Source organism: Centropristis striata, chromosome 16 (genome assembly GCF_030273125.1).
Source record: "Centropristis striata isolate RG_2023a ecotype Rhode Island chromosome 16, C.striata_1.0, whole genome shotgun sequence".
NCBI classification, from domain to species: Eukaryota; Metazoa; Chordata; class Actinopteri; order Perciformes; family Serranidae; genus Centropristis; species Centropristis striata.
In genome coordinates, this window is record NC_081532.1 from 16,505,601 (window position 1) to 16,530,767 (window position 25,167).

Sequence of the window (25,167 nt, forward strand, 5' to 3'; positions counted from 1 at the left end):
ACGTTTTATTTTAAAAATATTTTTTAACACATTTTATTTTCTCTTACTTAGGGTAAGGGGAAGTGGTGGAATGTAACCAAGTACACTTACTTATTTACTTTATAAATTAAATGTAGTTAAAAATTAGCCCTACCTGGACAGCAGTAAATTGCTGCTCACATAAATGCATCAAAACAAATAATACAATAATATATTTGGAATATATAAAATAATCTGAGTTGGGCAATTCTGCATAATGAGTACTTTTACTTTTGATATTTTAAGTATATTTTGATGCTGATGCAGAGACAGGAACACACGCATTAGATATTTATTAGAACACATTTATTCATTTGAGAAATAGCAGTGCAGTTGAATTTATAGTAGATAATACAATCAATTTGAAAGATTTTTGTCATTAATGTTAGCCTTTTATAATGACGTAACATCATTGTTATTATTAGCAATACTTAATTTCAAAATCACATATAACATAATCCATATCACCACTTTAAACACATTATTATCATTTCAGTGATTGTTCAATAACATAGTTTTACAAGACGAAGAGACAGAGTGAAGCAGTAAATCAGTGCAATAAATCAATTCTGTAGGCATGGATAAATAACTTATAATTATATTAAGGAATCTCACTCTCAAGATGTGAGCGAAAAATTACTTAAATAGCTATTGAATATTGATTGGTATGATTAGTCAGACAGATGTGTATTTAGACTGGTTGTTGTAGTATTTGCAGCACAGTTGTCAGCAGAGCAGCCAGGAATATGGATGTCTGGTGTTTTGCAAGCTCTGATCCCCTGCTTGTGGCATTACCTAGAAATGAAAGCAAAAAAACTTACATTTATGCTGTAATCACATTCATTGTGAATTGTATTCTTGACTGTTGGTGTGTATATTCACATGGTTGAAAAATAATGAAGCAAGGATCAAGCCACTGTATTGTCACTTTAAGAAAGGCCACAAAATCTAGTATGCACAATGGATAAACTGGTTCTGTACTGAAGGGCCCACCTTGTGTTGTCATCACTGTCGGGGCCACAGGTGCAGTCGAGCCGCTTGTGATTCCTGTGAATGCAATATAATCTAGTTGGTGCTTGTAAAAATCAGTCTACACCAGCACAAAATGTCATATATACAATAGCTAAACTTTAAATTAGAAGCTGGTCATAGGTGCTCACCTTTTGTTGTCATCACTGTCGGGGCCGCAGTTGCGTTTGAGCCGCTTGTGTTTCCTGTGGATGAGATATAATCTTGTTGGTGCTTGTAAAAATCAGTCTACACCAGCACAAAATGTCATATATACAATAGCTACACTTTAAATTAGAAGCTTGTCGTAGGTGCTCACCTTTTGTTGTCATCACTGTCGGGGCCGCAGTTGAGCTGCTTGTGTTTCCTGTGGATGAGATATAATCTTGTTAGTGCACTGTAAAATCAGTGAACACCAAGAACTGTTACTTCATACATATCATTAATTCAAAGGATGCCATTAACAGTGAACACCAAATCTTGTGGGAAACTGGCCTGTCATGGTAGCCATGCTAAATAATTACAAGGTGTATAATTTTGACATTGCCACTAACATTCTTGTTGTCAGAGGACCTTAAGAAATGACACTATCAATGTACAAACTGAGATATCCACTGTTTAAAGTGCCAGCTAGTGGATCCTTGTGGGCTACAATTCATTAGTTTGATTATTGTTTAGAACTGTTGACTTGGTCACAATTTTGCCAATTTTGTTTCCTAAACCTAACCAAGCATGTTTGTTTCCTAAACTTAACCAACTATGTTAACCATGTTAACCACATATTTAAAAGTGTGTCCTTGCAGCATCAAACAAGGCTAACCAGTGCATCAAAAATTGACACTGATAAGGCTTCGGTTTGTGACCTAAAGGGAATGAGAACAGGTTGCAGAGATTTACAAAGCAGTTGAAGTTCTGTGGTTTGTAGAAATGCCAACATTTTATTTTGGCCTTGTTTTCTCCCCCTCTAACTGTTTGGAAATATGACTTAGCCGTTAGCTGTAAAGCTGCAACAATCCAGATATCCAGTCCAGATACTGCAAATAGCTCACTGTCACTGGACTGACTGAATGCTTACAGCGAGTGTGGACATAAAACCTAGTGCCACTCAATGCACACAAAGTATGTGGTTTTACCTTGTGCTGTTGTCATATTGTTCTTTGCATCTGTCGTAGCAGCGTTTGTGCTGCTGGTGCCACTGGGTGCTACGGTGGTTGAGCTGGTTCTGTTGGTGGTTAGGCCTATGCCCAGTGTATCCAGAGCTCTCTGTGTCTGCAGATTTCTCCAGGTCTCAACCGTGGTAGCATTCTCAAACAACTTCAAATCTTCTAGATGGGAACCTGTGAGTGCTTTCACAGTGGTCACATCCAAACCCTGCACATTTCAAATGAAACAGTGTTGAAAATTGGTCTGATTGAACACATGAGGAACAATTAAAATAACATAGATTTGAAAGAAAATTGCTTCATTTATTTTCCAAGGGACACCACTGTCATAAAATACTAAAAGATTGAGAAATAGTTACTTTTATCCCCACACACCTGACATCTTGTTAGCCTTCTCCTAGTGGTACACATATTTAGAACAAGTCAATTGCACTCACACTAATGCTGCTTTAATGAGTCGAAACAGGAAGAAACATTTAATTAACCCCCTTAAGAAATTAACTTTTTACACTTTGCATTTTTTCCATGGTAAACAAAGTCTATAAAATCAGGTTAAGTAGTGAGCTTTGTGGTTTGTGTTTTGGCTACGGCCACTAGTTAGTTCCCCTCGGCCTCTGTTCCCTTACAGGTACTTTTGTAGCGGCTAACCAACACAGTTCGAATGTGACGACAGACCATTGCAGCAAGCAGTGTTGCCAACTTAGCGACATTGTTGCAATATTTAGCGACTATTCAGAGCCCTCTAGAGACTCTTTTTCAAAAGCGACTAGCGACAAATCTAGCGACTTTTTCTGGTGTTATTGGAGACTTTTGGAGACTTGTTCCTACTCTTCTTAACGAGTAGCGCCGTTCTTAAGCATTCACAAGCGGCCCACTCCTCCCGCAGCAGTCTCTCCCAGAGTAGGAACTGTTAACCCCTCAGCGTCCAGTTTGCACCAGTCTGCAAATGAATCATGCATGCGCGAAATCGCTGCCTCAACCCTATCTACTTCTACTGACTAGTTAGTAGCGGTTCACCCTACCGGCAGGTCTTGGACGGATCTTCTCAACAAAGCCACACCCATAGTGGCTCACTAAAAAAAAGTACCTAATGGAAATGCGCCTATTAAGACAAGCTAACCAGGTGCTGGCCTTATGTTGAAGGTGGTTTTGATTTTCTCATCTAACTCCTGTGAAGAAAGCAAATATGCAGATTTCCCTTAAATGTCTAAATATGCCATTAAGTCAGAGATTCAAAAATCTTATAATCCTTTAATGGATTCTTCTTTCCCTTAGACCCTCCCAAATCCATTAACAGTTATGCTAAAGCATCACCTCAGTTCAATTGCCGTATATTCACAATAAAACAACTGCATAGATGTTACATGTCCAAAACAATTCCTGATGTCAACTCTAGTATCCTTACTTTAATCACATCAGGATCCAGACTCTGGAAGGTGTCTACATCCATGCTGATGTTCAGTTTTGACAGGTCTATTATATCGGACAGATTTGCACCACCTATCAGAGTAGAAAGAAACAACAGGAAATTAGAGGAGTTTTATGACAGAACGAGAGGAAGAAAGAGAGAGAGAGAGAGAGAGAGAGAGAGAGAGAGAGAGAGATAAGACGGTTAAGGTATTCTTACCTAGACATGGCTTGATTAAATTGTAATAGACACTGGAACTGTTTAGCTGTGAGCTGAAGGCAGCTTTACAGATGGGATACAGGGCTTTCTTCTGCTCCGATGAACATGACGTCAAACTCAGAGGTTTGGCATTACTGGTGCAAGAGGAAAGTAACATACAGACAGTGTTAAGTGTGTATCAACACTCACAGTGGCCATGTTTAGGCATCTATAAACTGCATGCTATCCCCCACCTGATGCTGTCTGCGGTGACGGTCTTCAGTGTACTGACGTCCAATGAGCACAGGTTAGAGCCAATACTGTTGAGCTCTGTACTGCCCAGAGAGTTTCCAGAAGTATTCAGATACTTGGTGATGATTGCTTTGCTCTAAACAAGTGAAAAAATGTATAATAATGTAATATTGTATATATTTCAAGATTTATAATTCAGACATTTTGTAGTTTTGATAATCCCTCTGTATTGTACCTTTGCCGTCTCCCATGATCCGTCATCAGAATTCATGAGTGCTGACAGGGTGTCAACTGTGGTGATGTCCCACTTGGAGATGTCATCAAGTGACGCCACACGAGACACTGACATAAGTGACTGGACATACTTATCAGGAACACCTGATGGGAATGCCTGGGAGAACAGAGAATGTGGAGTAACATGTGTTAAGTTTGTTTGATATAAATCATGTTTTTCCTACTGATAAATGAATCACACCTATTTTTGCCAGTGCCACAAAAACCTGTTGATTGATTAACACATCAACACATAACAACTGGAAATAAAAATAAAAAAATCAGGTGTGTTCTTGTCTTGTTATTTCTCAAAACTTCTAGATATTTTTCCGAAACTCCATTACCAGCAACAGCGTCATTATTGAGAACGTACGGTTACATTGTAATCTTGGTTCTCTGAATGAAGAGACTATCTCACCATTCCGTTACATATTTCATATGTACGATGTAACTGGAAAAATAGTCTCGAGACATTAGAGAGAATATTTTTGCCCTCATTGGTGACTGGAACTAATTTTGGCGCATCAGTAGCAGTTCAGGCGGAGAGTGAGATACTTTAAAAACAAAAACCCACAAAATTTAATAATCAAAATAAAATAAATGATCACATTCAGATTTCCTATTTAACGCATTAACTATTTTTTCGAAAAAGACAAAAAGCACCCAGTGTAAAAAAAACTTGTATCTGCATTTTTTAAATTATTGCAAATTTTGGTTTCCATCAAGATTTTCTCATGCAAATCTTCAAGATTGATGGAAACAGGGCTAATAAAACAGGTTTATCAGAAATTATGAATCCCCACATCCATGAGAAGTCCTTGAACAAACAGTAATAAATGTGCAAAACAAATCTAAGGGTGATTGGTCCAATAGTACAACATATGAGAGATTAGCTGCAGATATACACATAGTCAAACAGATAACCACACTCAATTCAGGCTTAAACATGGGCACAACACATTTAACTACACAACCCTCTGCCCCTGCACACTCTCTGCTAACAGGTTATGGAAAGGGACAATGCAATTTGGTCATTTTGCCAGTGCTGAATGAATAGTTCAATTACACATATACGCAAAAACAAAAAAGAAATACTGGATGCCTTATACTAAGCAGTCATAGACGGATTACCGCATGGGCAAAGTGGGCGTGTGCCCAGGGCCCTAGAGCCAATAGGGGCCCTTGGCCTTCAGATTTAAAAAAAAAATTTTTTTTGGTGCAATTTAAAAATATATTGGTGTGTTGCCCGGTGTTGTTATGTGCGTAATGGGAAGAGCGCCTTTGCGCGCACACTGTTTGCGTGTGTAGGCACTAGGCAGGGGCCCGTGGCGAGTTTGTGTCCAGGGCCCGTGGTCATGATAATCCGTCTATGTAAGCAGTCACTAATATTTCAGGCATTTTCACTTTAAGGGTGTTTCCACTACAGCCCAATACCCGGAATGAGGCGAAATCTCACTCGCCGAAACGCCCCTCGTTTGAATATGAGCCGTCCGGAGCCGTCTTTTGACAGGATTTTTTTCGGAACTGTTGAAGAGCAGGGCCGTTTTTTCTCCCCTGAAAAAAGCCTGGTTGCTGATTGGATAGAACGCTAAGCAGGATGTGACGTAGTACTTGATTCCACAACAATATGCGCCATTTGTAAAAGCCGGCGAAGCAGTGTTGCCAACTTAGCGACTTTGTTGCTATATTTAGGACTTTTCAGACCCCCATAGTGACTATTTAAAAAAAAAACGACTGGCAACAAAGCCAGCGACTTTTTCTGGTGTTATTGGAGACTCCTTCTTATTCTTCTTAACAAGCCGCGGGGCCGGCGGCTCTTCTTAGCGAGTCGAAGTGACGCAGTCCTCCTGCAGCAGTCTCTCCCAGCTGCAGAACTGAAGAAAATGTTAACTCTTTAGCGTCCAGTCAAATTGCTAATAGGCTAACAGTTAGCTCTGTAGCAGCACTGTGTATATGTGCTGTTGCTGCAGGATGTGTTCACTTAGCGATCTCTGTTTGTTTACAACAAGCACGGGACACCCTGTGCACAGTTAGCGATGCCGGCTAATTCACAAACACGATGTTTATGATCAGCGGAGACGCTGTGCATAATTAGCCATGCTGCTTTGTTTATGATCAGCTGCAGACGTTGTGCACAGTTAGCAACGGCGGCCACAGTTGCATCTCCCGTGTTTAATCTGTCGTGTATGTGATCACGGATCACGGTCGAAACTGTCACTAAGCAATTACGCAGCGATCGAAAACAATACGTCACCTCCGGAGTCTCGTAAATCCCTCTGGGGGCCTTTTTGTAATGGAGACACGCAGAGTGAGCGGACATTTGAGAGGGCGTGGCCTGAGACTTTCCCGGTGGCCACTCTTCCCACTAAAGGAAACATGGCTATTTATACATATTAATTACCTGGTTGAGCTTATTCAGAATGATTTTCTGGTAGTCATCGTCGTCCACTTTCTCGCAGATTTTGATCAGGTTGTCCTTCAGGACGGGGATGTCCAGGCAGAGGTCAAATTGCGTTTGGTCGTAGCCAAAGGGGAAGGAATCGTCACTGACTGTCACCTGTGTGATGTTGCCCACAGTGCAGCCTGGAGAATAATTGACCAATGAAAGAAAAAAAGGAAGTCAAGTATCACTCATCATTATTCTATTAAATACACAAAACATATACAGATGCTCATCAGCTTTGTAAAAATATTTTACAGTATCAACCTGCAACTTAAAAAAAAAAAAACAGCTTTCTTCTTTACCTGCTCCTCGTTTTGTCTTGGTGGAGATGATCTGTTTAAATAGCTTCTTGAGCTTCCTCTTCTTCGTCTTTCTTCTCCTTAGCTTGCGCATGAAGGACTTAAGGAACTTTTTCTTCGTTGACTGCAAAAAAAAAGAAATCCAAAAAATAGTTTTTTAACAAGGCTTATTTTACAAGGTTTATTTTACTTCAAAAGGATGAGATTAAATTAATATTATTTGACTTATTAATATCACAAACAGGTAACAGTGAAACACATACAGTTTTGAACTCGCCCCAGAAGTTCCTTGTGAAATACAGGGGTAGGTCTCCAAGGCCTTCCAGTGTTTGTCTGTTCCAGGTGGTGACATTCCTAAAAAAAACAAATGGTGTCATATTTATATAGTCACTTTCGATACCCACTTGGTGCGGTAGGATGCAAAATTTAGTGCATGGGTATTAAAGATCTTGTAGATAAAAATAACTCTAGATAAAGGTGGTGACGGTGAATAAAGGTAATGATTTGTCAATAATCCAATGTTGTATTTAGCACATTGTTATTGCCATCAAATGCAACGAAAAGACCACAACTACAAGTGCAAACGTTTCCAACTCTCCTACCCTGCATGTGTCACTCAGCCACAGCTTAATTTGTTCCTGTTGTATATATAATTTCGGTTTCAAAATAAGAAAAAAGAAAATTGTTTATTAAATATCACTAGCCTTATCCTTTAAATAACAGTCTGCATGGCTATTCTTTTATGTTGTTCTTTTACCCATATCGTGTTTTTCCAGACAACAGCTGCGTCTCCATGGCCGCCACCTGGCTGTCAGAGAAGTCGTTGCAGGCTTTGAGTTTTTCCAGAATGGCAGAATCAGCGTTCTCGATGGTAGAACCGTCGAAAGTGCAGCACATGTTCCCCAACACCTCCACGTTTTCTCTGTTCAGACTCGATCCACTTATACCCTGCGCGGTTAAAAACACAGTAATTCATTTAAGTAAATTGTCACAGTACCTTATATTAGTGATGATCATTTATACACCTTATAGGAAAAATAAATATTTTAAGCCATACTTTAAATGTTTTTCAATCCTTTTTCACTGATTAGATTTTTTTTTTCATGTGTGAAAAAATGTTAGGTACATCCAGAGGTGGAAAAAGTATTCAGATGCTTTACTTAAGTAAAAGTACTCATACCACACTGTGAAATTAAAAAAACAGCAAAAGTAAAAGTACTCATTATGCAGAATGCCACTCAAATTGTTATATTTATTACAAATATATATTATTAGATTATGTATTATTGATGCATTTATGTAAGTAGCATTTTAGGTAGGGCTCATTTTAACTATTTAATATACTGTTATGAGGTTGTTGTTTTTTTTAAATCACCTGAAAAAATAAGTGTAGTGGAGTAAAAAGTACAATATATACCTAAAAATGTAATGGAGTAGAAGTATAAAGTTACATAAAATGGAAATACTCAAATAAAGTACAAGTACCTCAAAATTTTACTAAATTACAGTATTTGAGTAAATGTACTTAGTTACATTCCACCACTGTGTACATTTATGTATTCGGTTTTGGTACATGCTATCAATTTATGTACCACAAAATGGCCGTGCATTTGATGCTTTTTTGCAAAAAAGTTATATGTTTGCAATGAATACAAACATTATTTAAACCCTATTGCAAACCTAAATGTTAATAGTACTCACCAGGCAGCTCCTGGCTTCACTGAATAGCAGTCCGTCCTTGTTCAAAATACCGGAGGCCACAGAGAAGTCTGCAGCACCCATTGCAGAAAAGTAGGACTTGCAGTTGGCAGTCTGAACATCTTTGTTGCTGTAATAAACATTGACATAGAAGGAAAATTAATAAGCAAATGTATATTATGTTAAACCACAGGCACATTATGAGGTCAGTAGAAATAAAATATTCAGAGACACACTCACTCCAAGTAGAGAAGCATGTCTGATGGATAATCTGTGAACTTCTGGGAGATGTCTCCTTTGAGCAGGTTGTACATGCATGTCAGCTGTAAAGATGCAAAAACACAAACATACCAATTGTTATAACTTACCGTAGTAGTCTACAACACAACTTACATAATTTTTAAATGCATACATTTGGTATTATACATCCAATGTATCTTAATTATCAACTTCAGATGAAAGGCAATAGTAGTTAAATGTAATTTGGCTTAGTTTCAGACAAATTAACTGAATTTACCTGTGATTCCTTCAGCTGCACCTTGGCCCTGCCTTTCCTCGACCTACAAGCACGGACCAACCCCCTGATCCTCTTTTTCTTTGTTTTCTGGACTGACGTGCACGTGAAGCCTTGCAGAACACGTGGTTCAAGCCTGAGGAGGATAATACCAAAAAAGTTATTCGGCTGTGGAAAATGTTTCATGGGGGGTAAAAGTAGTTGTGTTCACTTACTCCTCAGTGTCAAAGTTTGCTTCACCCACTGTCTCAAAAAACATGGCGGCCTAGAAGAACACACAAAAATGTCAGCTTAAACTAAATTATACGTCTCTTTACAACAAGACCCATATAAATGTTGAATATACTATCATACATTACGACAGTGTTGATTTTTCTGCGTTAGTAATTTGATGTTTTTTGTCTACCAATAGTTTTACTTCCAATGTTGTAAACAGGACTGACTTAAAACTTTGAGTAGAAACAGAAAATTTTGGACAGTTCCTGTGGGCTTTGGCTGTGTGCTTTTGAACAGTTAAAACAGACTTTATATCAACCAGAAATGAGAATTTTTTAAAGATTATTTTTTAAACCTTTATTGGTAGGATTTAAGTGTAAAAGCATGCTGGAAACGGGAGAGAAAGAGAGGGAAAGTCATGCAACAAAGGTCTCACAGCCTGAATCGAAACCATGACATAGCAGCTATGGGGCATACAAAACCATTTTTAATTCCCCCCTAGCAGAATAGGGAGTTTATAAATAGTCAATGAGTATCTTTGCAATGTTGCCTAATAATATGAAAATAATTGCAGTTTACTTGGTTTTGATGACAAGTAACACTATGTGCACTAAATGCAATTTCTGGCATTATAATGGAATATCTATAGCTTCAGTCTGAATAGATCGGCATCATACTTCAAAATCATGTCTCCAATTAATTCTGTTCTGTGTGCATAGCCACATACTGACCTGATCCCCTGTCCATTTCTTTTTGTTAATGACACTGATGTTCAAAGTATCCTCAGAGAAGACAAGCAGGGATGGTGGAATCTCAACTGCCATGTCATCAGGGACATTCTGCACAATGTTCGGGGCACTTGACTCCACAGAAATGATCTACCAGGAAATTAAACTTAGTTAAAACCATAATCAGAAATCATCTCAACATTCCTGTAAGTGAAAACATACAAAACATGTAACAATTTGGTTGGTTTTTAAAAAATGATCATTGTGCCTTTTGAAATTAGGACAATGTACAGTGACCCTGGTCTAATAATGAGCCATTCCTATCGAGGACAGAAGCTGTCAAACTAATGCACTAATGTACTGAAAATTATATAATAAAAATAAATGTACGCTTAATTAATTGATAAAATGTGACATAAATAATTATTATTATTGTTTTTTTATGTACCTTTTTATTTTTCCCCTATCTATTTTTACTTTCCTGATTAATTTTCCCTTTTATTGACCTAGTTATTTATTTATTACGTTTTTTAATAAATAGATGCAAAAATAAATACAAAGATTTATAAATGAATGAAACAGAAACAAATAATAGGGTAGTAATACAAAGCTAAATTAAAAAGAAACAAAAACAGAAATATCAGCTTATGTCACATTGTGTCCATTAATTATTTTATATATTAATTATTTTATATAAATTATATATAACATTTATTTGTATTATATTATAGGACTTTTTCCAGCAGAACATGAAATTACACATACAAACAAAAACGTTGGGGAAAATTATATTATTACAATTATTTTAAATTACATAAAATAAGCAATCTTTTTTTTCTTCAAATGTCTTTTCATCTAAATTTCAGATCAGACATAGCTGCAGTGTTTTGGTAGAATTGAAAGTGTACCTTTTTGACGAAGGTCTCTTGGACAACTGTTGGGGCAGTTAGCATGTTTGAAACAAAGGGGCTGCTCTGGGAGATGCTGAGTAGCTCAGAAGCTGGGATGCTTTCTATTGACTTTGCAGGAACTCCAGTAATAAGCGAGCCAAGGGATTCCAAGGAGGATCCACTGTTGATCTGTTTGACACATTTGCATTTGAAAAAAACATGATCGGTAAAGTGGCAAAAGAAAAGTAGTTCAGAGTCAATTCATAAAAACATACATCATGTGATCATGAGTTAAGCACACAGTAAGGCTCTTACCTGGAAGCCTGAAACAGTTAGGACTTGGATGATAGTGATGCTCTGCTCCTGGTTCCAGGTGCTGACTGAGCTGAGCGTGGGCAAAGAGGAAAGCAGCACTGATGGTTCCACTGAGGAGAGCTGGTCGCTGCTCAGACCTGCGCTGGCACTACCCAGGCTCTCAAACGTATTTGGTGTGAAGGTCTGGATATTGGATGCCAGAGCAGCAGATACCTGTAAAGTAAAATACACCCGGTCATGAAAGAATCAACTGAGACTTGACGACATTGCCATACTTGCACTCCTTAAAGACAATAACTCTGCTCTAAGCTATCAGGACTCCATCTCCCACTTCTGAGTCCATCAAATACCTCGGACTCATCCTGGACAATAAACTGAACTTTGATCATCACACCAGTGACACACACAAACACTGCCAACAAAGACTCTCTGCTATCTGCAAACTTAAAGCACTCTCTGTAGCCCCCTGACTTCTGTTATTACTCTACAAAAGCATAGTTCAGCCCGTCATCCTCAACTGTTCAACCTGCTTCTTTAACATGTTAACCACCTCAAACAGGAACACACTAGCACATCATGCCTCCAAAATCTTTGGTCCCTCTCTGACCTCAACAACACAGCCATCGCACGCAGAGCTTTCAGCATAGCACACGAGCCCAGCCACCCCCTCAACTCATCATTTGTGCTGTTACCATCTGGCCGCAGATGCAGGACCCTGGCCTGTAAATGCGCTCGCTACAGCAGAAGTTTTTATAAATGATAAATATGCTGGATTAAGTGTATATTTAGTTGTGTCGTGGTGTCTATATGTATATTGTGTTTATGTGTATATATGTCTGAAGGACATGTACAGGCTGGGAAAACCAATTTCCCGAAGTATCTAAATAAAGTGAATAAAGTATCTATCTATCTATCTATCTATCTATCTATCTATCTATCTATCTATCTATCTATCTATCTATCTATCTAGCTATCTAGCTATCTATCTATTTATCTATCTATCTATCTCTCTATCTATCTGAGGACAATTTTCTGTTGAATAGTTTTAATGATATGTCAGAGAGAAATGTGAAGAGGGGCATGCACTATATTTTTAAAGTATTGTCAGAATACAAGTAAAGTAAAGTAACATTTTGAGAAAAAAGTTAAAATGGTGAGCAAGGTTGTTAATTGAACTCATGGAGGGTTTGTGGCTCAGTAACTCAAGTTGCATTTTCGGGGAACTGTAAAAGCGTTTATGCAGTCGGTCTTCCTTTTGACAGGCTTCTTTGGGATCAATATGTGGAACACTCCAACAGCACTCAAATTGTATCGAGACCGAAATCATTTTACAGGTCAAAGTTGAAAAAGTCATGTTAACGATCTGTTGTTTGCAATTGAGTGTTTTGATCACTTGGTTGTATAATTGTTTATGTTTTGCACTGGTTTGTAGGTATTCTATTGTTCCTTTTGGTGTATGTTAAAGGCTCATTAATTGGCGAGCTAGCCTGGCATTGGCAGCCTTATTGGCAAATGCACATTATTCTGGAAACTTGGATTACATCTTTGAATTCCAAGGGGCATTATCAAAAGGCGCATACCAAAATGGTTGAACTGGTTTAACCTACAAATGGAGGCATTTCAAACTTTTTTCAATAATGTGTTGAGTGCAATTTGTGTGTGTGTATTCAATATTTGAAGCTGGTACCTCAGGATCCTCTGTTCCATTGCAGAATTTGTCCAACTCCTCCAAGAGCTGTATGGTGTCAGCTTCATTAGCAGAAGAATATGCCGAACTTGGGACCTCAGAAGAGCACAGGAAGAAGCCTGGAACCCTAAATGAAAAATCAAAATAGACCATTTTATTTACTGAAATGACAAACATTCACTCATAAACAATATGTATGACACATATGCCACAATTTTATATTTTGTCTTATTAGTGGATACTTACTTCAGAGGGCTGAAGGTTGGGTCGAATTCAAAAAGATGAAGGATGTAGTAGTTGGTTATGTTTTCTGAAAGTGCTGTGTTGTTAAAGAGCTCCAGGTTTGCTGGGTCCACCAAGAACACCTCAAGCTTCAAAATATATTCAAACATAAGTCAATTAGTTGCTTCTCAAAAATACTCTGATTTTTTCAGCTTTAGCTTAAGTTAATTGTTGATAAATGAAAATAGATTTGAACAAAAGTAAATTATGATGATGTTTTTGGTGCGATCATATTTCATGGCTTTGCTCTTCATTGTCACACAAACACTGGAAACAACTATCAATGTGTTGTTTTCGTGTCTATGTTGTTTCCACATTACAACCATAGACTGTGTAAATCGTCATCCATTGTGGACTTCAGTTTTGCAACCTCCAGTTTGGTATTTTGGTTCTCGCAGTCTTGGTTTATGGATGTCGGCATATCGTTTTTTTGCAACTAGTGCATGCACTGAACTCATAGGAACACTATGTCATCGGCTAACACTAGTGCTAGATTGATAGCTTAGGTAGCAACGGGCAATCATTATTCAAAATGAAAAGAAGTAGGGCCAAAAAGACTGGTGGTGTCACCCCCTGCTGGCCATTAGATAGAATTCAGATTTCAGGCATATTAGTATTGGCTTCACTCATCAGGCCCAGATCTTGCCTCTTGATTACAACTTAATCCTCATAAATACAATGAAGTTGGAAAAACTTTCCAACTTGGAAAATTGGCTGAGCTCTTAGCTCTCCACATGCCATTTTCTTTTGTCAACATTCATGTTAAATAAATGATATAGAAGAGATTTACTTTACTTACTTGACTGGGGGAGATGAAGGTGGTGATGTCCTCCACAGTGATAAATGGTACAAAACTGCCGATGTTATTGGCAAACCAGGCAGTAGAATTTAGTTCTGCATTACTGGCATTGTAGCATTTGGCTTCAGAGTCTATGAAGAGAAAGAGAAAGCCCAGAACATTGCCAACAAACAATTAAATGTATGTAACAATAATGTAATATAACAGTCATTAATCCTCTTTATATAATAGGCCTATATGATGCCTTAAATACTTAATTGAAACAAAAGTCTACAGCCATGCTACTGAATCATGCATCATCATATTATTATATTTATGTTACCAGATGTTGGTGATAGTGATTGTAATCTTGGTGAGTACAGCCAACGTTGATGTAAATTGGACTGAAAAGATGAAACTGACTGAAAAGATCAACAGGATCATTTTTTTATAGAAAGTTCTACCCAAAATATTGAAAGACACAAGGCAATCTTTTTTTATTTTTATTTTTTACAATCAAGTTGTCTTTAAGGTTAAATTTACAAGGGTCATAGCCCTATTAAGCGATATCCTGTAGAATAACACTTAAGGAGTAACCAGTAGTATACAAACGCACATAAGCATATGAAAATCATGTTGACTGGTGGGGAAAATCAGCATCATAATGAGCAACCGAAAGGCTGAAATGTATCCAAAATATGTGTAGCTAGCTAAAAACATTGGGCCTCATTCATGAAACGTTAGTAGATTTGTGCGTAGATTTGCACATAAAAGCCTACGCTACTAAAAACCTACTCCGGATTCATGAACGCCGCGGGAAACTCAGATCTGATCGTAAACACGTGTGTATGATCATGAATGCCAATCCATCGTAAGGTGGCAGCGCGCTCCCGGTAATCAGCAATTAGCATGAACCCCGCCCATGAATTGCTAATGACCACCATATAAGGAGGTGTGTAGAGGCATCCTGTCAACCTGTCAGTCATGGCACAAAGAAAAAAAGAACGAGAAAGAGAAAAGAATTTTTCCGAAGCGGAGATTGAAGTTATTTTGGGAGAAGTGGAGTCCAAAAAATTTTTTTATTTTCATCTGTTAGTAGTGGTGTGACAGGGACAGGCAAAGCGAAAGCGTGGAGGGAGGTGACGGACGCAGTAAATGTGGTTTCTGTAGTGCAAAGAACTACGTCCGAGGTTAAACGTAAATGGTTTGACATTAAACTTGACGCAAAGAAACGCATTAGCGCACACAAAAAAAGTACATCTGCCACAGGAGGAGGACGCTCAGAGTCCAAATACCCCGTTGGTGCGCTCTACAACGGCCCGAGTAGACGCGTGCACCTCATTGTATGCTCCTGTGGTGTCTGCGGGCTGGCCAGTGGGGTCATAAGCCACGGCGTCAGTGGGTAACCCCTATCCCCTATGGATATAGAAAGGTAAGTCCATATATAACACACACATGTGATTATGCAGTCTATATTCTTACCAATGAGCCAGCCGTCTCTCACAGCTCCATCCTCCAAACGCGTGCCAACTGCGCAATTACGCAGGATGAATGCGTCATGCGTCCCACCGGGCCACCGTGCCACAACGTTTAACAACACACACTTTGCGTCACAGATCAGTTGCACATTCACGGAATGAAAGTTTTTCCGGTTAATGTAAGCAAATGCATCACCGGATGGAGCCTTGATGCGTACGTGTGTGCAGTCTATGGCACCGATAACACCTGGCATGTTTGCAACTGCGCTGAACCCCTGCATTACTTCTGTCTGCCGTTGTGCGCCGTATGGAAATTGGATATACTCTGGCATTAATTTAATGATACCTCTGAGAACTGCAGGCAGGATGCGTCAATTTACATAGATAATTCACAATTATGAGTTTAATCTGAATCTTAATCCCGCCAATTGCCAACTAATTTAACTAAATATGTTATATTTTTAATCGTTTGCCATGTTTATATCACATGTTTCAAAGGCATCTGCGTATTGTGTACATAACAGAACGCATTATGAATTAAAATTGTAATTTCCAACAGTGACGAGCATTATTTATATGCGTTCTTAAATTTACACAAGCACTACGTGTGGTCAGCAGCATGTGTAGATTTTGTTAGTAGCTACGAAAAGATCGGAGCTACTAAAATATTGATGAATGCGGAGATGCACGTAAATTTCCGTCTGCGAACGGTTTACACACAAATTCGTTCTGCTCACGTTTCATGAATGAGGCCCATTGAATTTAAGCATGTCAAAAGATCATATTTGCACCGCCATGTCTACAGGAGAGGACAAGTAGTAAGCTAAGCTATAAGTTAACAAATGAATGGAAACATGACCCTGCTGTTTGGTCAGATATAGAGTTCAACAAATTATTGCTACCTTATTCATAGTCCTGGATCTACACAAGAGAGAAGATGAAAGCTTATACATCTCTGGATATGTACAGGTAAGATAACTAACTTGAGGTTTATGGACATAGGGCTGCTATTGTTCCATATTAAAGGGATACCTGTATTTTTCAGAATCATGCCAGTGTAGACCTTAATACATATATGGCCAAAATTGATTGTGAAATACTGTATGACTGTATGTTAGCTGCAGGAGCCTTCAAGCTAACGTTAGCTAGCTGGCTATCAGTAGTATCCTGAACTGCCAGCTTTAGATTTACCTTACTGCAATGACGTGCTGTCAGGGGAGGGTAAAAGGCTTAACCATGAGATGTTCAAAAATGAAGTAATAAAATAAAATAAGTTTTAATATTTGTCTTTTGGTCTATGCTTTCTATGTGATTTTGGTGTGGTTCCTGTATATTTTGATAATTTTCATGGTCAAAATCGCGGAAATTCTGTGTTTCCTGATCAAAATAACAAGGCAGACGACAAGAGAGGCAGCCACAGGTAGTGCCTCCACGGCTACATTCAAAGTGTATTGAGCGTGTGCGTGCGAGGCGGCGTGTGCTTGTTGCCACAGGGAAAAGGCAGGCCATGAGGCAGCAAGTACCTCTGCCTCAAAGAAGGGGGCGATATAACTTGCAGGTCAAAAGTTCATGACCTGCCAACACCGGTTTAAGAAGTAGAAAAAGAAAAAGAAAAACAACAGACAACAACTGATACGCTTCCCGCAAACTGTGATGCTTTTTCGCCTTAAAAATGGAGGATTTGATTTAAAAAATAAGGAATTTTTCAAGACTGGACTTTCAATCAAAGCAAGAAGTCATTAATACTGGAAGACCAATGCTAGAGCTGCCAGATTTGATTCAAGCGTGTGTGGTCTGAGGACAGAAAATAACGCGTTCATTTCAAAAGGATTGGCTACAAAAAAACGTCTTTATTGCTTTCCCTGCCTTTTATTCTTAACGAGTGACCGTGTTTGGACCCAAATGGGATATACTGATCTGAAAAACCTATGCGAATGGACTTTATTTACAAGTAAAGGTAAGATATACTGTCTAGTGTCTGCACTGCAGTGCTGTGTTAATTGTGTGCTAAGTGTGTTGAAATGTTTTATTCTAGCATAATTTTTTGTGATTTTGAGCCGGTGCTATAGCATCATACTGTTATGTTTGTAAATCTGACTTGTGAGTCAGTGACTTAGCATCATACTGTATGTTTGTAAATCTGACTAGTGGGTCAGTGCCTCCCCAACCTCACTGCACGTCACTGCCTTACTGACAGTGAATATTAACACAATTTTATACTATGAACCCCAAATCTCAGTATGAAAGCCAGTTTAACCCGCTACACAACAGCTTTTCAGTATTTTTCTGTTCCTAAGACAGACAGACTGTTACTACTTATGGATAGCTAATGATAGCTAACCTGTTTCTCATTTCATATTCAGGAGGAAATCTTTGCCACAATATTCTGTTATATATATATATACACACACACACACACACACACACATATATATTATAATCACACAGGACTGCTTCATTGTTAGCGAGGTGATTTTGTGTTTTCAGATTGTATGTTCTGTGTTTTGCCCATCCGATTTTAAAAATAACGTTAAGTGAGTTCTTGGTTTTGAAAAGAATATCATTTAAGCTGTGTGCACCAAGTTAAAGACAACAGGGACAGTCGGTGTTAGATCCTTTGTATCCACATCCATCTTGACATATTGACAATGACATATTTTGCTTAAAAAAAATGCATCTTACCAGTGCCCAAGTAGGTGCTGATAGTAGTATATACATCCTCTCGTCCAAACTCAGAGTTGTTGTAATTGAAGTCATTCCCCATTACAGACACCCTATTGCAAAGAAAACACAGCACAGAATTCAATGATAGCCCTGTTGCCACTGAGCTCTTTGACACTGTCAAACAGACTTACAGCTTCTGGAAGCCAAGGCATGAAGCATTGTGCACTTCGCTGGAGCTGATGAGGTCCTTGTTGAGGAATCTAAGATAGTTTGTCAACCGTAGATCAAACCAGGCATTTGCCTCGGATCTGCTGTTGCTGCTCAGTGCCAAAGGCCAGACACAGGGAAGGGTCACCTCTTTCACATCATCCGGAACATCCTCCTAAAGACATAATCATGTTTAATGACCGTTGAAAAATCTTTCATTCCTAATTCCGATTATCAAATGAGGCATTGTATACAAATTAGGGCTGTCAATTGATAAAAATATAACGTTAAATTTGACAGCACTAATACAAATACTGCATATTATGACAACACTTGCCACTTGATTGCTACTAATATCAACAAAAATGATATATCTCATCATTAATTATGTGTTTTTATGGCACCATCCAGAAGAAGAACATACAGTTTCTAGGAATGCATTGGTGTTGTTGTAGTTGTCAAAGATGACACAGATGTCAGACTTGTCATCTAGCACGTTGGGTTGACTGAGGAACTGTTGGAGCTCTGAGGTGCTGATGGTACTTAGGAGCTGAAAGAAAAATGGAAATGTTTACTACTGAAAATTATATATACACATTTTGATTTTACTGCAACATCAGTGGACATAATTTCACATTCTGTGTTTGAATTTAAAAGTCTTTCAAGGTGTAATGTGTAGGACTTGTCTAAACTCTGGGTTTAAAACACAGACATGCTGTACAGCAGGTTTATGCGTCACTGCTCTTAGCCAAGCCTGGATCCAGGCTGGCTTCCCTCGCTTCTGCTTTCTCTTGCATCCCTCTCTGCCTCCTCTCTCCATTGCAACAGTCTCTTAAATGCAAAACTCAGTTTGTGTGTAGGTCCTAATTTTAGTTTGGAAATGTTCTACACAATTTGGAGGAAATTGCAAGGTTTATTGCATGTTTAACTGTAAACAAACTTGAACAGTGTCCTCGCTGCAGTTAGTAAACCATGCACTATTTTGAGCAGGTAACCAAGAATTGCACACACGTTCCACCTTTAAGTATGTATTGGTTCGTTTAAATATTGTTACCTCTGACTCGCGTTCCTGTGGCAGAAGAGATGTGAACGTCGACAAATCTGGAGAACCAAAGCTGAGGAAAGTGTGTCTCAGATAGATGAAGAAGCTTCCACCACTGTAACACTTAAGGGGCACTGGACCTGTTTTAAACACAAATTTAATCACTGTGTAACCTGATACAGACTGATAATTTGTCAATTTTTAGAACATAATGCCGGAGAAAAAAACTGAAATGCATAACCATAAACAAATTGTATTTTGTCATACATTTGTATCTTTTTCACAAACCTTGGAGGAAGAGGAGGATGTTTTTGTAGATCTCCTGTTGGGTGTTGTTGATGAATGTCACGTGTTGTGTGTCCAGCAATGTAATCCTAAATTCAGATTAAATTTAGTCTGAAGCAATCTGAAAATGCATATCATCACAATAAACCAAACCAAAAAATTGCTTACACGTCTTGGCTGCTTTTACAACCCCTGTTCTCCCCAATGTCAAATAAAGGTGTCACCAAGCTGGGAGAGAGGTTAACAATTAGAGGGTTCAGCCGAACGCTGAGCCACTGCTGGAACTCTGTGTCATTGACAGCTGGAGAGGACAAATTCGCTCTGTCAAATATTTCCTGGAGGAAGGCAGATTTCACCTCCACTGTGTAGTTGGCCGGGTTCATCTGGAGGAATTGTACAAAGTATTAATAAGAGTTTGAACTAAAGCATTATAAAAATGTCAGGTTATTAATTAATAATGAGTCATTTTTTTAAGTGTATATAAAAAGCAAATTATTTGTTCCCTTACTCTTACTTTTAAAGTCCAACTGAAGATACAGTGCCTATAGTATTATGAAGTATGATGTACATGACGTGCACATATTTTCTTCTACTGCGCAGGTAACAGGAAACTACTTTTAAACACACATTTGATGCAATGCAGGGCGGTTGCCACACGGCAGTGTAAAAGCAGCTCAATGTTTAACTTTCAATGATGTGCTGAAGTTTGCTTTATCAGTTTCATAGCCAAGTATTAGGTGTCTTAAATGTGTGTGGCCCATTTCAGAATTGCGGGTACATTTGAAGTTTAGAAAAATTAAGAATTTTATTTTATTTTTTTCCATAAAACCTTTTTAATTCCCATAGAGAATACTTTAAATTTAACACTTCCAGCATTTGCCAAGCTTAAACATGTAAGATTTAAAATATTTAATCTGAAAATCATCGTAGTAACAGTAAAATCAGTCAACTCTGTTGCAGACAAATTAGGGTAAATATGTACAGTACTCAAATGTGATACATTTTAAAACCATGTCTTTCCTAAGAGAACTTTTGTCTTTACATCCACTAATTCAACTTTAAATTTTCTAAGATAAAGATTCTTTTTTCAGGATTAAAAACATTGACACATTTAATTGGAAAGTTGCCAAGACAGTTTGGATTTTTTCTAAATATTGCGTATAAGTTTAACATTCATTAATTCCCTCCAAATCTTCTCTGCAAGAGGAAGTGACATCACTGGGTGCAGGTCACATGTTTTTTATTTGAATGCTGTAGGGTTTTTTATATGGTTTTATAACAGCGATAACAGAGTTGACCGGATCATAGGGACGGATAAAAAATATATATTTTTAATGTTGAAATCCCATGTGTTACAGAAAATAAATACTCTGTGCAAGTATAAGTATTTATAGAATTAGCACAAAAAAACTGCTAATTTTAATGAATTATTTTATGTTAATTCAATATGAACATGTGAATCCCAAGCTGAAGACAGCCAATAATTGGTGGGTAGGAATCATTTAATGACTATATTACATATAAATTGTGCCTAAAATACACACCAATCATTATTATTGGGGAACATTCAATATAATTAGCAATATTATTTAAAACAGATCCAGTAAATAATTTTTTTAGGGGGAAATAATCAAAGGTTTTTCTGGGAGACGCAAAATGTACCCGCAATTCTGAAATCACCCGTATGCATTACACCATTTTGGCACAAATCCCAGCATCCCATCAGTGAATGACCTAGCTAGTTAACGGACAGTGAGCTAACTGTTTGCTAATGTTAGTTATCCACTCTGTGCAGTTATTGCTCTTGGCAGCGCCACTTATTCATTGCTCCCTGGTTGGGACCCAGGTCATATATCAACATGGGTCATGGGTCAACATGTCTGGTGCGCTATTTCAGTGGCAGACTGAGTGGAAAAGAAGCGATCTGTTTAAAAAACTAAGATTTCTCACACACACTCGAAACACTGTTAATTCACCATCTATATGCATGTGTGTGAGACAGTTTTTTTTCTTTCTGATACAGACAGGCACATTTCACTATCACCATTCTGGCATTATTTTGAAGTGAAGAGCGGTGTAAAATGCACATGCTGTAGTAAATCACAACTTAACTTTGTTAATCAAAACTATTTTATGCAAATTTAAAATAATATAGCCTAATATAAGACTGACAGCCAGCGCATATGGAAAGCTCTGAATAATACCTGCACCATGGTTAGTGCACAAAAGGCGAAACTACTGGGGTTCTCTTTGAGGAAAAGTTTTAAAAAGTTATTCTGATGGTAGTATAGAATTTGCCTCTGTATTGGGAAATGAGTGTTAGCGATTCTTTTGAATTAACACCTCCGTGAGGTAGGCTGCCCATTCACAACATGCTACAAAGATTAAAATAAAATAAGTTCATAATGGCCTGTTGGGACGTAATGTTCAACATTGATATATACATTATAGGGCTGTACATTCACATTTTTTGCTCATAGCACTGGTGCTACAGAGGTTGATAGTTTAGTAGCACAATCCATAGAATCTAGCATTGTAGTTACAAATACCCCATCTGTAGGCTACACTCTAGAAAACATTTAAAATAAGGTGTCACTGGTGCCACCTTGGTCATCCATAGCACAAACTGATGTTTTTGTAGCATGTGCTACATGTAGCACTGTACCGCCCTGTATTATGTGAAGCTTGTAGCTACATTGCTAGCTAGCTTAGCGTGCTAATTTTACAGAAAGTAGGCTATCATTAACATAAGTTTGTTGGACTAGTTGCACTAGTAGCGGTGTAACATAGTTCAAAATGTCCTTTCTCAGGTAAAGTGAATTCTCCCAAAATTATTATTAAAACATGGCACTACAATTGCATTTAATGTACTTTGATGGTTTCTAAGAGGTTTCAGAGATTGTACCGCATTCACTGCAGTTAAGCATGAGGCTGCATGAACTGCATGCATATTTACTTTTGCATTACACATGTTTTGGGCTACCCTTACTTCAGAGCAAGACCTCCATTGCTAGAGGTAAGCACACTTTGGGAGCGCTCTGTCAATAGTATGATTTTTTTTTTAAAATTAGCATGTTGAAGAAGAGCAGATTGAATAAGTGTGTATATGTTGTGCTAACTGATGCTCTCGAGATGTAATGCTATATAATGATTTGTAAGAGTTTTAACCGAGATATAGCATAATTTTGGCGGAAACGTTCCTGCTTTAAAGTAAGATTTGTATGTGAACTCACATTAATGCCAAAATACTAATAACACCTCTCAGTATGATACAGTTGAACTAAACAGCATTAAACTACATTATTTTAGCTAGTAAAATATAATTGCTGACATTTTAGTGTAGGCTATAATGTTGAAAAAAGGGGAGGGAGGGGCATTTTAAGTTGGACTTGAAAGTAGTGTGTGTTTAAAATAAAAAATGTGTAAATTGCAACAGAAGCAGTCTAATGTTAGTGAAATTGATAAAATGTACTTATGTTTGACTTATACAATATCTCAGGAACATTACAGTACACCATCTATCACACCATCCATCACAACCTTCATGAAGGTTGACTAGACTGCATTGGTTTGAGTAAGGTCTGACAAAATAAACTAACATGTTAGTGTACATAATGTTGAAAAAAAATGTGCATTTCAATTTAAGTTAGAGATTAACTTATTAATGTATATTATAGTTATTCAAATTAATCTGGTTTTATAGTATGGAAATTAAGCAAGGGAAAAAGTATCATTATGAAGCAAAGCATAAAGTGTAAAATGTAAAAGTATATAGAGGATTACCTCAATGGCTGGTGAGACTTGGTCAAAGAAAGCACCAAAGTCATCAGGGTGGATGACTGTCATGATTGTTGTCACATCTTCCATACTCTTTAGCTGTGCGGGAGTTGCAGCAAGCTGGGCTAACTGACTGACAGAGAGAAGATCGGCAACCTCCACCTACCAAGGGACAAGCAGCATTTCAGTAAACGCACAACGACAATGGAAAGTTGTGATTTGGACCTTGAATCTTAGAAATTAGGTGGCTGAGCTTACTTTGTCATTGTGTATGATATTAACTTGTCTGACGAAGAACAAAAAATCTAAAGGTTACCACGAAGACCTGAGTGATGAGCAAGCAATTGTTCCTTCTGAGGGACAAATGTATTAGGTGCTGAAAATCTATTATCTATTATTATTATTAACTGTGAAAGGGTTATTTTGTGATTATTCAGTTATTTCTTGTTGTCCGTCTTGTTCTTGAAAAAGGGGATAATGTTAAAGATGTTTTTGTTGTTTTTAACCAGAACGATGGATGCAGACTGTAGTGTTCTTATGAGACGGAGGACATGCTGTTACTTTGCTGTTTATTAGCCATGCTGCTTCACGGAACAATGCGCAAGCGCGCTGCACCTTGACCTGGTTACAACATAGATCTAGGTGCTATAGATCCTGAACATAGTTACCATATAATCACTTGCTGCTAATGAATAGGTGGTGAATCAATACACCACATTACCTCCCCTTTTAGCAGAGAATAACCTTGGGAATACTAACAACATAAATTTTCCTTTTTCATTAGTTAACATCTAATGTCAGGTGACAAGTAACAAGAAACGGCTACAATTAAACTGTAATTACTCACAATAACATTATGTAGCATTTTTGAAATTATCATTTCTGATTCACATCAAACCGTATCAGTACTTCTGGCAAATTGGCAACAATCATGTATGACCATTTACACAGTGTAGACATACAGTCTCATTGCATAAATCTCTTGGGTGGTTTACTAACTCGTGTGGAGCGCCTGAGAGCCACAGGGTCAGGCTCCAGGAGCTCCGGTGACTGCACAGTGGAGTCCACAATGTCCTGAGAACTACTACAGTCTTTACCCACTAACTGTTCGACATGAGGGTTAGTTAACACAGTGTCAGGTTCAGCTGTGGCCCGAGCTCTCAGCTGGTCTCCATGGCGTCTGTGTACTGTGTCAGAATCTCGCTCTCTGACCTCATATGACACAGGGCCAGTCTGTCTCACCACCAACCCTGGAATCCACTTGGGGTCTCCTCCCACAGTGCTACGCAGGTACACAGCATCATCCACGCCAAACGAACGGTCTGCAGCACTCTGGTCATGGCGGGCTTTCTGTTGGTACTGTCTTTTTCGCATCGTCTCTTTTGTGCAGGGCTTCAGGAATCCAGCCTTGTACGGACATGTCTGTGTAAAAACAGATCAGCTGGAGATTGTCCTGTTGTGCAGTTTGGTACCTGTTTTAAAAGTCTGGACATATCTCTCAGCCAGACCATTGGTCGCTGGATGTCCTGGGGCACTTGTTGTGT

The 25,167-nt window shown here is 38.2% G+C and overlaps 1 protein-coding gene across 1 annotated transcript in view; it reads right to left on the reverse strand.

The window, feature by feature from the left end:
- Positions 1–321: 321 nt before the first annotated feature.
- The window catches only part of LOC131988403 (uncharacterized), a 28,708-nt gene continuing 3,862 nt past the window's right edge, over positions 322–25,167 (reverse strand). Inside the window, exons 3-32 of the mRNA XM_059353508.1 lie at positions 23,630–23,785; positions 20,015–20,229; positions 19,850–19,935; positions 19,574–19,701; positions 18,944–19,069; positions 18,504–18,694; positions 18,331–18,422; positions 14,192–14,322; positions 13,357–13,481; positions 13,111–13,237; positions 11,424–11,636; positions 11,127–11,297; positions 10,222–10,368; positions 9,490–9,539; positions 9,278–9,410; positions 9,001–9,083; positions 8,764–8,890; positions 7,820–8,010; positions 7,326–7,416; positions 7,066–7,186; positions 6,722–6,903; positions 4,283–4,438; positions 4,050–4,183; positions 3,817–3,950; positions 3,595–3,689; positions 2,160–2,397; positions 1,346–1,393; positions 1,179–1,232; positions 1,012–1,065; positions 322–813 (exon numbers count right to left, since the gene is read on the reverse strand). Of these exons, the coding sequence (XP_059209491.1) occupies positions 710–813; positions 1,012–1,065; positions 1,179–1,232; positions 1,346–1,393; positions 2,160–2,397; positions 3,595–3,689; positions 3,817–3,950; positions 4,050–4,183; positions 4,283–4,438; positions 6,722–6,903; positions 7,066–7,186; positions 7,326–7,416; positions 7,820–8,010; positions 8,764–8,890; positions 9,001–9,083; positions 9,278–9,410; positions 9,490–9,539; positions 10,222–10,368; positions 11,127–11,297; positions 11,424–11,636; positions 13,111–13,237; positions 13,357–13,481; positions 14,192–14,322; positions 18,331–18,422; positions 18,504–18,694; positions 18,944–19,069; positions 19,574–19,701; positions 19,850–19,935; positions 20,015–20,229; positions 23,630–23,785 (3,903 nt within the window). The 3' untranslated portion in view covers positions 322–709. The remainder of the gene's footprint in view (positions 814–1,011; positions 1,066–1,178; positions 1,233–1,345; positions 1,394–2,159; positions 2,398–3,594; positions 3,690–3,816; positions 3,951–4,049; positions 4,184–4,282; positions 4,439–6,721; positions 6,904–7,065; positions 7,187–7,325; positions 7,417–7,819; positions 8,011–8,763; positions 8,891–9,000; positions 9,084–9,277; positions 9,411–9,489; positions 9,540–10,221; positions 10,369–11,126; positions 11,298–11,423; positions 11,637–13,110; positions 13,238–13,356; positions 13,482–14,191; positions 14,323–18,330; positions 18,423–18,503; positions 18,695–18,943; positions 19,070–19,573; positions 19,702–19,849; positions 19,936–20,014; positions 20,230–23,629; positions 23,786–25,167) is intronic.